Source organism: Battus philenor, unplaced genomic scaffold, assembly GCF_028537555.1.
Source record: "Battus philenor isolate CCGP_79_NKW_IND1 unplaced genomic scaffold, ilBatPhil1.0.hap1 SCAF_12, whole genome shotgun sequence".
NCBI classification, from domain to species: domain Eukaryota; kingdom Metazoa; phylum Arthropoda; class Insecta; order Lepidoptera; family Papilionidae; genus Battus; species Battus philenor.
In genome coordinates, this window is record NW_027181674.1 from 3831272 (window position 1) to 3845655 (window position 14384).

General features: G+C 31.3%; 1 protein-coding gene across 1 annotated transcript in view; it reads left to right on the plus strand.

The window, feature by feature from the left end:
• Window positions 1-14384, plus strand: part of LOC137932930 (sodium- and chloride-dependent neutral and basic amino acid transporter B(0+)-like) — a 31168-nt gene that overhangs the window by 13503 nt on the left and 3281 nt on the right. The window contains exons 2-7 of the mRNA XM_068776620.1: window positions 1748-1991; window positions 4827-4969; window positions 5514-5554; window positions 7658-7750; window positions 9215-9478; window positions 10830-11037. Coding sequence (XP_068632721.1) covers window positions 1748-1991; window positions 4827-4969; window positions 5514-5554; window positions 7658-7750; window positions 9215-9478; window positions 10830-11037 — 993 coding nt within the window. The remainder of the gene's footprint in view (window positions 1-1747; window positions 1992-4826; window positions 4970-5513; window positions 5555-7657; window positions 7751-9214; window positions 9479-10829; window positions 11038-14384) is intronic.

The following is a 14384-nucleotide window of genomic DNA, read 5'->3' on the forward strand; positions in this document are numbered from 1 at the left end:
GGGATAAATATATAAATGAATGAAAGATATAGAGAATGATGAAAGAGGAGCATAACAATAATGTAGTCTCTGCTTTACTATGGTAGGAGAAAAAGAGAGGTCTCTCCTAACATCTGCATGTCTGTCAATTGTCTCACACCGATTTATATCTCTTTCTTGCAATGTTATTAATGGGCAGAGGACTACCTAAGGGTTCGAAACTTTATCCACTACTGGAGCCTAGTGATTGATATGCGGGTTCTAATTTACTACGAATGATTTTCACGGAAATATAAAAAGTAACCTAAAGAAATCTAAAGTCATGGCTTTTAGCCATAAACTGCTCATACATACATATTTTAAAGAATAATGTTAATTTTTAATTACACACTTGTGAAAAATTATTTTGCCTGTTGTTACACGTAATGATGATATTTATGACTAATGTAAGGATTGATTGTTATAATATTTTACGAAGTCACGTTAATGTACGTATCTACAGAATAATTTGCTACTTAAACTTGTTTTTGTCTGTCTAAAAATCTGTGGGAATTGTTTGTGCTGACAATAGAATAAAGATTTTACACGATACGTTGTACAAAAAGCAAATAATTGAAGACGTTGTTAAAAATACATGTTATTCCGTCTTTATATTGTCAGTTTGCTTAGAAGAGATTTTGGTATTAAGTATGTTTTGTAATAAAATATTTCTATCTTCAGCCTGAATTCAAAAGTAAAAAACGAATCCTACTTCAAGTGATATAATTTTGTACAAACAAATATATATTTTATTCCTACATAAAAATATTTACCAAAAAATACACTTTTTAATCAAATCATACATAATTTCATTTTCAATTTGAATTTATTTGCTAATATAAGGAATTTAAAGTAGCTATGATCTGGATATATTATGTGCTATTTAGATAAAGGGTGGATACTAATGCCGATAAAATGTACAGATCCCATTAAGACAAAACAGTTGACCGGTTATGTAAAAGGTGCAAAGAAAACATTTTGGAAATGACAGGAATACCTGCTTGCTATTTTTAATGGTTGAACAAGGCAAAAGATAACGATACATCAAATAATGCAAGTCAAAAAAAAGTACTTATAAATAATATTAACGACAACTAACTAACCTTCCTAATATTTGCAAAAGTAGTGATCTTACTTCTATTATATTTTATTGCAACTTTTAAGTCAAGCCTTGTGTTATTGTTTAATATATGATTTTAATACTGGCTACTAAATAAAGATTGATTACACCATAAAATAATAACTATCTAGAATTTATTATTATTTCTAACGATTCTTTTCTCAATCGATCCCTAACGGGCACGGCCAACCTTATCTGTGTAACCAAGATTCCCAAGGCTACTCTGCTCTGTGTGACCTTTGACAAAAAAAAAATAAGTGAAGATCGTGACTCCTACCACTCGATAACTGCGTATTTATTCTATAACTTGTCTCTAAGCATTATGTATATTTCTGTTGCAATGGCTTTGTAAAAATACATTTCTATAGCTGCAAGAACTGTGGTCTATCTTGGTCTTATTCGAATTTCAACTAATTTTTTTACATAATATAGTTAATTACCCAAAATTCGAATGATGTGTACAAAATATCAGAATAAGCTGAGCGTACTTTTATTTCTTTCAGAACTTGTCTGTATTATTTTTGGTTTAACGTAATTAAGAGATGGATAGTCGATTTCTAAAACGTGTGTAAATAAACAAGTAGTTTATTAAGAAGTTTTCTATTCCAGACAGTGCGACGTGTGTACGACGCGGTCAAGACACAGGTATCCACGATCGCGATATCGCTGACACTCTTCAATCTGGTACGACTTCCAAGAGAAGCATTCAAATACGGCGACCTTCAGTATCTGATCATTTATTCATTCTGGCTGCTAGTATTAGGACTTCCAATTACAATGTTGCAACTTACAATGGGACAACTCAGTCAGCAGGATCCAGTTGGTGTTTGGAGAGCTGTTCCTATACTTAGAGGTGAGTATTATAGACCATTATTTTTAAACCTTTATGTTATGTCCTACCTTAGGCTTTCCAAAATCCTTACACCTCCCCCATGTAACATGTATACTTTTTTTGATATGATATGATACGTGAAATAAGCCAGAGGTGGCCAACATGAAAAGAGAGGTCCAAGTCAAATAAAAAATTTACTAACAACTAAAAATTGCGCATTTATCAGCGGGCTGGCAGTCGGTGCACTTTGTTGCGTGACTGCGGCTGCATGTGCGGAAGTGCCTGGATATTAGTCCTTTTCTTACTTAGGATGGACTTCCGCAAAATAACGCCTGATTCCACTAAAATTAATGAAAAATGAATAACAACATTAATCATTATTAGACACATAAATTATATATTTTGGTAATAAATAACTAAAAGGTGGACAAAGTTAAAAAAATCTTTCTGAAACAAGGAATCTACTAAATAACCTAAAGAAGCGTCAGTTCATGGGCCACTTAACATTTAATGCTTTCTTCTTTCCCCCTCTCTAAAATTCATATATAAAAGTTATTGAAAGGGGGAAGGAAGAAACGTTTTGGATCTAAAAACAAATTGTCCGTGTAATTAATTAGGGCGAGTTCCGCAAATAATTACAATGTAATCACACAAATTTATTACTTTATCATAAGAATATTTTTTATTTAGGAATATATCTTTATATATGGACATGATGCTAGATTTGTACCTAAAAGATGCCATTATTGATATGAAAATATTTTCTGGAAATTTAGCCAAACTTTAGGTTTGGATGTATCATAAGAAAAGGAGCTCATTTAGATAGAAACTGGAACCAACCCGAGATACTCTTCCACTGCATCTCTCAACTTAAAGCCACCAGGGTTCCAAATCCGTTCTTATTTAAGAAAAGCCTATCAGGTACTCAGACTGTTTTAATATGTTAAAGCACCCTAATTATACTACTGCGATCAAAAAAATGGGCGTCACTTGTAAACTTAATCTGGTACTCTCCGATATCCCTTGTTCGAAACTTTCCTGAAAATCAAAAAGGTGTTTTTTGCCACTTTAGCCATTATAAGTAAGAAGAGCTCATATCTTTTGCATTTAAGTATGTGCTTTCTCGCTTATGCAGGTTCTTGGTGGTGTTCCAGAGGTTTCTTTGTTTTCAGCACTAACATATTATATACTTACCGACCAGGATGTAAAACTTTGATGTAGTGAAAACAAGTACGATGAGATCACGGTTGTTGTTTTAATTCATGAAATAGAACAATTGATAATGATTCATTAAAAAAAAACCTCTTCAATTTTTTGCCTCACTCAAAACAATAAGTAATTAAAATTTGCAAAGTTTTTGCGAAAAGTCGCCGGCGATTTTTATCCTTAAATAATTAGTTTATTGAACTGTTATCCTACTACGAGTGATGAGTTCATTTCCCACAGTGAAGAGAAAATTTCGTAAACATGTATTTATATATATATGTATATATATATATATATATATATATATATTTACATATATATATACATACATATATATATATATATATATATATATATATATATATATATATATATATATATATATATATATAGTACCAGTCATAACTTTTTTTAATCATACTGTTTAAAATGATCACTCCGAAAACTATATTTACCATAACATTGCGACAGGCCGAAATCTTCCGGCAATACAAAGTATATCTGTACCTATAGTATAGGTATTAAACAATAATTAATTTAAATATGTAGTAATTCAAATTTTAATCACTATTTTTATTCTCTATTATCATTACGTAGTTAATTATTTCTGAAACCAATTGATTTTTAAATTGGATTTACCAAATATCAATTGACATCATATGACCTATAGATTTGCCCATAAAAGATTTCAAAGCTTTTACATCTTAATACTTTTTTATATCTTTATAATTCATCAGCCAGTATACAGAACGGACATTAACGGAGCTTTATGAACGATATAAAACACTATAACTGTACAATCAGCAAAAGTACCTTCTATGCGAATACACAACTGTAGTGAGTAATTTTATATAAAAATACTCAACTCATGCAGTAGCGGCTATATCGCAGTTGATAGACGTGGATTGTTTTCACTTCTACTGATTGTGATTTAACAAACGACTGAACTACTAAACATTTTTTTTTTTATTAATTTTGTACTTTACATTTATTGTCGAATGAGCAAATAATTTATGACATGATATAACATCATTATTTTAGGATAATATACATTCACTACTGAACATATGAATACTTTATAGATTTCTAAAAGTACAGGTTAGAATCAACTAACGTAAGAAATTCGTCTGTCCTAAGTGGACGTTCTTCGCTCCGTTTACCGGTCTGTATTCTTCATTTCAGAACTTTAAGGCCCCCGCGGCCTGCCATTTCACCTTGCCAATCCGCATAGCAATGTCGGTACTTTTCATTTACGCATCTCTCCATATCTGAATTAACATCTTATTTTTATAAGTGTATTTGTAATTTTAGGATTAGCAAAGAGGATTTAATGTATCGTCGCTTAAACCATAGACGCCCACTGCAAGGCTCAGGTGTCCCCTAAAGCTATCTATGGGGGATGTACCATAGTCGTTACACTTGGCAGACAAGTTGAAGATCGGAGTGTGGTAATATAGTACGCAAAGGACTCTGTTGACAATCCTCTGGAAACTTGTTTATAATCAGTGGCAATACTATATAGTTAATGCAAAAAATGTGAATTATATAAGAATTTGTTTATTGATAGTAGGTTTTAGTCCTTACCGATGCTACCATTGCTCTACTAAAATAAATATCTTAGAATAATAATTTTATCGTTTTTCATTTCAGGTATCGGTCATCTAAAAATCTTGACTTCTTACCTTTGCTGTGTGTACGGTATGATATACGCGGCATTGGCGCTGGCATATTTAATATGGATTGGAAAAGGTTCTATACCGTTGAAGGATTGTGTCAGGTTGCATATTACGCCGGTAAGAATTAGTTTTTACACCTCTGGTTAACATTAACTTTAAAATTGCATAATTTATTTTTTATTAGTAACAAGATTTTTAATCAATACAATATAAAAATTTAAACGAAATATTGTATTTAAAGTTTAATGATTTTCTTATTTTAAAGAGTTCAGAGATTTAAGTTTCAATAAATTTATTGAATGGGGTTTTGACTGCGTAAGTCATTTAATTTTTTTCCCGGGCAAGATATTATCCAAATCCTTAAAATGATGACACAGGAATAGTAATGAAATATTTATTAAATGTAAGGAAATATTACTTCACTCATGTAACTCGATGGCCAATGAGGCCATGAGGTTTTCGAGTGGCGCCCACGAGCTGGTAGAAGCGACGTGGGTAGGGGGGACTACCCCCCACTAGTTGGATCAAGGATATGGTTAAAACACTGGATTCTGGATAGCGCGAGTCCAGTCATCTTGGTGATTCTTAGGGGCAGTTAAACTAAGAAGGAATATTACTAGTAAAATGTATATAAATTAGTAATTGATGTTTTGTCTTTCAGTACGGCTACGAAAACAAAATGAACGGTTCGGAATGTTTTAAGTAAGTTGATATATTTATTTATTATTTTATAAAATACAGCTGAATGTTTAAGCACTTGGAATAATAAACATAAGTTCGTATATACTTTGATATGTAATTCATTTCATACCCTTCCACGATACTGGTACATTGATGGCGTTTTACTTTCGTTAAAATCAGCAGCTAACTTAGAAATCTTTAAAGGAGTGACTGCATTTGTCAAAAAAATTTAAAACACCTATTGTCTATCATCCTGTATAAAATCAACAGGGCGGATCATAAACTATAAATAATTTTAATATGGAATAATCCAAAATATGAAAACGCTTTATTCACTAAATTATCATTACGTTGTTTATTTGTTTGGAACCATTGAATTCTTATAGGTGTACCTAACAATAATTGACGGCTAATGACTTATATATATTAATCCATTTAAAGCTTTAACATTTATGATCCACCGCCCTTATATATATAGTCATTATAAATACATGAAAACACGGAATTAATAATGCAACACAAATATAAAGAAGTACTTTAAGAATATAAAAATATTTATTTAGCGCAAAAATGTCTATTACAAACTTTTAATGATTTGTACAACCTATTCTAAATTTAAATTCTACACGTATCCATTGAGAATGATTTCTGGTCTAAATATCTATTTGCAATTGTAATGATAGAACGGGCACTGAAATAATGGAACGTGTCCTCGATAGGAGTTTAAAAATATAGACGGAAAAGCACGATTTGTCAATTAGGATCCATTTTGCGGACGTTGGTCAGACTAATGTGTAATACTTGTATTGGACCCTCGAATCAGTCACTGTTTGCAGCTATTCATGTCCAACAGAAGGACTTTAATTTGGACTTAAATTTTAAAATTCCAGGAGCTATTTATCTATTTTTTCAGATTCAACCGATAAAGTTATGTCTAAAACATGTTAGCTTTTTAATACTACTCTGTGTTTTAATTTATTCGATGTTTTGCTAGTGTATTGTATAGTTCACCTTTATCTGCCAGAATACGAACAAAAAATCTGTTACAGTCTTTAAGGTTACATATATCATATATACAGCTAATAATTCATCTTTATTGTCACTTCAGCCATAAGACGTTTATTTTTGGACATACGAATCACAGATTTTCTATAGGATTCTCTGGAAGAGGTCAGAATAAAGCATCTTTTGATGACCTTAATGAATTCGTCTGTCCTTGTGAATGGAAGTCCATTCTCGCCCGTTCATTGTCTTTACTCCAGAACTTTAAGACCGTAAACATTCGATATGTGGCTTGCCCAATGCCATTAATGTTTACTTACGCTTAAACACTTTAGGAGATTGACTACGCATGCTGATTTTAAATATTTAATAGAATAAGGCGTTATTTTGGGTAAGTCGATCCTAAGTAAGAAATGGACCAATATTTAGCCACTTTAGCACATGCAGTCGTAGTCGTGCAACAAAGTCACTCTGTGTTTGGCATTAATCAGTGTAACATAACTCCTGAAGATGCCCCGTGGAGGGTTGAAACACGTGTAGAGTGATTTAGCGGTGATAGTTGTGTAATTCACATTGTTTGCCGCATACGCATTTTTTAGTGGGCTGGCGGGCGGTGAACTTTGTTGCACGACTACGACTGCATGTGCGGAAGTGGCTAAATATGGGTCCTTTTCTTACTTTGGGAGATATTATTAACTTAAACGACTTCTAAAAATATATATCAGTAAAACATATCCACAGCAGCTGCTATATACTTCTGTATCTCATGACAGTGATATACCATAGGAAAGCGGCGGTCATAATAAAATTGAAAACAATCTGACAGCTGCCTACGTAGAATGAACAAACGTCTTTATAAGCTATTGCTATAAAACCAATTTACAATTATATGAAAACAATTAATAATTGATCATTAATATCAATTACAACTAAAATGCTAGGAATGTACATGAATTAAAATAAATATTATTATTTCAATCGTAGAACATCCTCCGCCGGTCGTGTTTATCCAAAAAAAAAACACATTTCAAATATTTGATTTTAGAATCAAAAAACATTTTTGCTTAAAAATATCTATGGATAATTTAATTTAATCAAATTGTATTACTTCAACAATTTCAGTTCAACATTTTTGGCGCCATTCGCGGAGCACCCACAGTATCTCGGCATAATGGCTATTTTAATATTCGTTTTATGGTTCTTTGTGCCCATTATGTAAGTATTAATTGGCCTGCACTTTGTCACTATGAAATTATTAGACCTAATTATCTTTTTTTTTAATTAACATTGTAATTTTGAGATGTTTTATTACTGTTATAATAATTATAAACATGATTGCGATCTTAAATAAATAATAATGATTTTTAAAATTTTATTTTAATAAATGTTTCTTAAATACGATAAATTTTAATGGTAATAAAATTAATAAATTTATGTGTACGACTTCATTATTTTGACTTATATTATTATATATTGGTTTTATTAATCTTTTTTCAATAATATTTTATTCGTTAAAAACTTGACAGACTTCTCTAGCAAAAAAAGCAGCTTAAACTGTAATTTGATATAAATCAAACAATAATTTTACAAAATATTAACTAGTATTTTGCCGCTTTTTTATTTAAAAAAAACTAAAGTTCTTTTCATTTGATAGCTCGTTCAACAAATATGTAAACATCTAATAAAAGATTTTGATGTATATTAGTAAGCGCAAACAAAAAAATGTTTACTGTAGCCATTTCAGAAAATCAGTGCCAGTGTTTTTTTAGCGAGGAATATATTAACATTATTTCTGCCGGGAACATTCTACTGCTGCGTAAAATACAGAATGAACAAATTAAAATAAAATAAATAAGATAAATTGTTTATTTACATGATTTTAAAGTAAGTTATGTTTGAGGTACAGTCCAAATAACCTTATTCAATATGATAACAACTTCAAACTTCAAAATTTAGGATCTGATTTTAGAAACAGACCTGTGATTTTGCAAAAATATATTTATAAAAATATATTTTGATATAAAAATTGATGTGTGTATCCGAGGTCGTAATAAAGAGTCGTTGCATATTTTTTTCAAGCATTTCTTTTTCAAATTGGTTAAAATTTTGAATTTTATATAAAAACATTTGATTTATTTTTATTTTAAAAACAAAATACTTCATTAAAATATGTGTTTTAATCTTCACCTGTAACACCTTATGTCTATTTTCTTGTTATACTCTTAATATTCTTATTTTAACATATTTAATGGAATCAGACGTTACCTTGCGGAAGTCTATCCTAAGTAAGAAAAGGACCAATATTTAGCCACTTCCGCACATGCAGTGGTAGTGGTGCAACAAAGTGCACCGCCCGCCAGCCCGCTGATAAATGCGTATGCGGCAAACAATGCAAATCACACAACCGCCACCGCCAAATTTCTCAACACGTGATTCACCCCTCCACGGGACATCTGCAGGAGTTATGTTACACCGATTAGTGCCAGACTCTGTGTTTGGCACTAATCGGTGTAACATACTATATATATACATTATAACACGCACCACTACCACTGCATGTGCGGAAGTGGCTAAATATTGGTCCTTTTCTTACTTATTTTAACAATCTAAACAACCTTAAACTACATTATGCCAACTTAACATGGTCTAGAAACAATGTGACGTTAATATACGTTTCAGGTTATACCGACAAAGGAAATCATTAACGATATCGTTCCTTACGTTGTGTCCAATGATTCTGATCATAGCTTTGACTCTGATAACGTTTCTGTCGGACAATAAGGGATTCTTTTCGATGCTGGAATACTGTGAGCACTGGATACCGTTGTCGGAGCCATACATTTGGCACAGCGCGCTGGTACAAGCGCTGCTGTCGACACAAATTGTTAGCGGGTACTTGATAAGCGCCGGTGGAACGGTGTATTCGTTTTCGGATGTGAGATGGTGAGTTCTTCTCGATTCTTTATATAAATATGCTATTTTATGAGAGAAATGTGGTTATCGGACAATGTTAGGATAGAAGGAAGTAAGGGTTGACATTTACGAGTGATTTGTTTGGTTATATTAAAGTTCCTGGTTTAATTCAAATGTTTTCACTGCTACATCCTCCCATAAACACATTTATATATACATATACATATACATATACACTACATCAAAATCAGATAATTTAAACAACGGCATGGTGGAGCAATGTTTATTGTATATAGGTTTGGTGTCACAGTATCTATAAATTTCATAATGTTTTAATAAATCTTCTGTCAGTTTATACTATATTTTACTAATATATTTTTATAAAAAATCGCTCTTTTATAAAATATTTACTATTTTATTTAGATACACTCTGTCTAGTTAACAATTACTCTTGCTATATCCATGAAATTCAAAGTCGTTGTAAAAGACTGGACGCATGCGATTCTAATTGTAAATCTATGGGGGTATCTATGGGTATAGATGTAAAAAAGCCGATTTAAAACGTTTAAAACCAAAAGTGGCGGTTTAAAACCCCAAATAAATCTTTTTAAACGGTTTAAAACTCGCCTACTAAAATATAAGAACAGTGTTTTTACACATCATTATCGACAGTACTTGGTCTTGTGTTAGTTACCTATGCAGTTTATACCTATGTAGGTAAGTATATTACATATAAAGTACTATAATTAAAAAGAAACAATATTACATACAATAGATTAAAATATGTACCTAAATCATAAAGAAATTGTGGATAGGAGTTTAGACGTTTATTTCCAAGTAGTTAAGGTCTACTCAAAGGTCTCTTGACGTCTCTCCGCGTGAGAAGTGCAAGTGTGTGAGTTTGGTTTTAAACCGAATGAAACTGATTGATAAATCTTTTCAAAATAACCAATATAGTTAACTAGGTAATAGTTTTTCAACTTAGCTAGGTAATGTCTACGCTTGGAATAGATAATGTGTTTATATTTAAGAAAAACATAGTCGTCAACACTAAACGTTTAAAATCGAAAAAAATGTTTTTTCGGTTTTAAACGGTTTTTTTCGTTTTAAACCGATTGGTTTAATTCGTTTTAAACCGGCCTTACATCTATATCTATGGGTCTCATGTCTAATAGTGGACGTCTTACGGCTGGATATAAGGTGATGATGATAATCCAAGATCTTCTTGTCCATCTCAATATGTCCAAGGCATCATTGCGCTTTTTCTAATGATCAAGGCGTGATAATCGCGTAATAAACAGTAAATTCACACTACTCTGAATGGTTTTAAAATTGGTATTGTATATGAAAAGATGTAAAGTTTTACGTTGTATCGTTTCAGGGTATCAACTTTTGTAATAATCACAAACGTACTATCAGGATGGTTCTGGGTTTTCTTCTGGGAGTTTATTAGTGGTAACAGCAAGAAAGATTTGGGTTTCGTAACGATACTGATTCTAATTTATCAATCCTCAGTATCGGAGCGCCGTGGCAAGGAATGGCCGATTCTCGCCTTTGCTTTAGTTCTATTGTCTGGCATCATCAGTGTGGTGAGTGAAAGATTAATCTTTATATTGTATTCCATTGTGAATTGTGACATTAATTGGTAAGTAATAAATTGACTTGACTTAACGTAATTACTTTTCGAAACAGACAAATACTAAAACTTTATTAGGTATTGTGTTATCCATATATCTTGCCAATTTTATTTGAGTTGTAGCAAAATAATCATAGTTGTCCAAATGCTTTCGCTTATCTGTCAATCCATCGGTCTACGCATGCGCAAAATGTAAGGACGGGCGGCGTATGATTTGTAGGCAGTTGTCAAAACTAACAATAATATATAATAAGTGAAGGCATTTTTACAACAGTGACTATTTCGCTATAGAGTAACTCATAAATTAAGACGTTGAAAAAAAAGTTTTTTTTTCTATTTTTCTTACGTACCAGTTGCCACGAAAAGCGCAATATTTTCCTAATGCTGTATAATAGAAAAAAATATCAAGTAATCTTTGAATAATCACTATTATTTAGACTATTTTTTTATATATATTCGCGTAGTATTTACGTAAAAATAAATTGTCTATTTTATAGAATACAAGACCTTAAGAATAATGTGATAATATTTATATTGTAATGCTATCTAGTATATTTTACCGTTACCCAATTTTATTTAATTCCGTTCTAATAGAACTTTTTAATTTTACATTGACATCAAACCTTTGACAGCTAGGCACATGTGTTTTAATTTAGTCTAATTTTACTAAGTTAATTGAATTTGTTTCTTATCCGTAAAAAAATACCTCTTGTCTTAAAAATATGAGAAAAAAATAAGTCGTATTGTTTGAGCCCTACTTTAGTTTGCGTTAAATAACATAGTTGATTATAATTTTTTTATTTATATAGAACACGTGATGACGCATCGGATATTTATTTAAACATAATTCTGAGAATAAGACGTAAGGTTTAATTTGCTTATGAAATGTAATTTCTTTTTTATTCTTGTAAATCAACTTCATCCCTTACGCTACACGCACTTTTGCCAACGCTTTTTCCAGTCTCCGAGACAGTCAGAATAGTCTTTTTCCGGTTATAACCTTCAAAACCTTCTCCTTCGATTCGGTTTTTATCTCCTTAATCTTGTTAAAATGACGTCCCCGCATTGGCTTTCTGAATTTGCTGAATAGCCAGAAGTCGGAGCCAAATCAGGTAAATACTGTGGTTGCGGAAGGATATGAATTGAGTTTCGATTCGCATTTTTTCTCCAAATAGTTGTACGATTTTGCCACCAATCGAGTCTTGACGCGTTTAAGATACAAACATCCTGCAAAATGGCTTTGACTGAGTCCAATATTGTTCCAACTTTTGTCAAACTGATGTTTGGCCAATATTATAGACAGCTTTACCAACTTTAGGAAACAAAATCTGCCTACCTATTACTTGGATATTGTCAATGACTACTTCCCGTTAATTTTTGATCACAGTAGTATATTTAATGTGCTTTTGTTAATTAAAAAAAATCCTGAATACGTGATGCGCACTTCGCAGACTAGGGCTTATTTGAAACTGTTAAATTTCACCTTACTTTTTGATTACAGTAGTAAAACATGCTTTCAGCTAAGATCAATGTAGGATTGTTACATGTAAATATTACGAAGATACATAGTCGATAAATGTACGATCGATAATATTGTCTATGTTCAAAAAATAAATTTAAGAAAAAAAACGATATATATAGGATTTGCTCCAGAAATAAAGATATTTATTATTTATACACATATATAAACACTTGTTCTTCAGACTTCATAAATTTATTAACTTCTCTGTAGGCATCAAAGTACAGCAGTATTTTCTTTTCCGAAATTCTTACCCTTAATGTATACATAATTTTTACATTAAAACGAAAGCGTTACACGCGTGTCACATCCACTTTTTGCATTGCCTTAACTATCAAATTGCCCCCCTGTGGGTTCCCATGTTGGGAAACACTGATGTATAGTATTATAACATACTTCCATTAAATGTATCTGAATTATCTCATAAAATAACTTTAGGAAGTTCATTGAACAGAAACTTGTAAAAAACCTTTTTTACAGTCTAGGAATTTATAAGTAATAATAAAGCTTAGTAGTACAATGTTCTACGATTGTAATAAGGATATTGTAAAATTGACTCTCTCTTTACCTCTTTTCGCCGAGGCATGTTTCGAAACCTAGTAGCCTTATATTTCAGGATCCCACTGTAGGGGAGTTCTCTTTCTCTTCTCTCTAGTTTGTATCAAAATGAGCTCTTCTGGCATTCTACTCAAACGCATGTATTCACTGTAAATATATACTATGATATTTTATTCTATATATACATACATTTAAATAAATGTTAGCAGGGATTTTCAACCAGTTAACTAAATGAGCAATCCAGAGATAAGTTAATGAAGGTTAATATGTGAAAAAATATGATACGTAATCTTCTTATGTTATAGCACTATCTGTTCATTCAACAAGTGAGAGTTTCAAGCTGATTTTATAACCAAGAAGCTGGATCCAACTAAGTTAAAAATTAGGTTATTTAATCATAACAAAACTCATTAACTTTGCTAATGTTAATAATAATAATGATTTCGAAAATATAAATTATAAATTCGATCATTCGTTCATTCAATCAGATATAAATCGAGTAACTTTGTACGTGTATACGGAATAATTAACAATTAAATGAAGTCGACACAAAGAGGAAAATGCAAAGTAACAAACTGCGAAACAGTTACGTCAAAAGCCGCGACAGATTTTAAATTTCAACACATTGGGCAAAAAAACAATTTTGTTCGATGCCCGTTCGACCGTTACGTTCAACAGTGTTTTTTTTTTTAATTACCTAAATTGAAATGCTCTTTATATTTATTGATACCTCATTAACGCAATCTGTAAGTTTATTTAACGGCTACATGATATTTAAATCTTTTAAATGTATTTTATTTTATTACAAACAATTCCAGTGACTTTTCTAGATAATAGAATTATTTTTTAATGTTTGTCGACTATATTAATGCCATATGTATAGTTTTTGCTACTAGCTGTCCTATCAATGTTAGTATTATCAAATTTTCTTGATTTGACGCAGAACAATAGAACGAAATTACTTTTTCTGGATTTATTGTTTTATTATTCAATATTAAATTATAATAAACAGAACGTAATAATAAGTTTTTGATTTCGTACATTACACAGTTAGTAATATTTTTAATTATAATGTTTTATGATTCTTGATGCGAGATTTAATCAGGACACATAGCTATTGCAACCATTGGTTCTCAAGTTGCGACCTCTGTGTGATGTATATGATATTACACTGCTAGCTATTTTGGCTTTGTGCAATTTCGCCGAATTTGAGCTCACGAAAC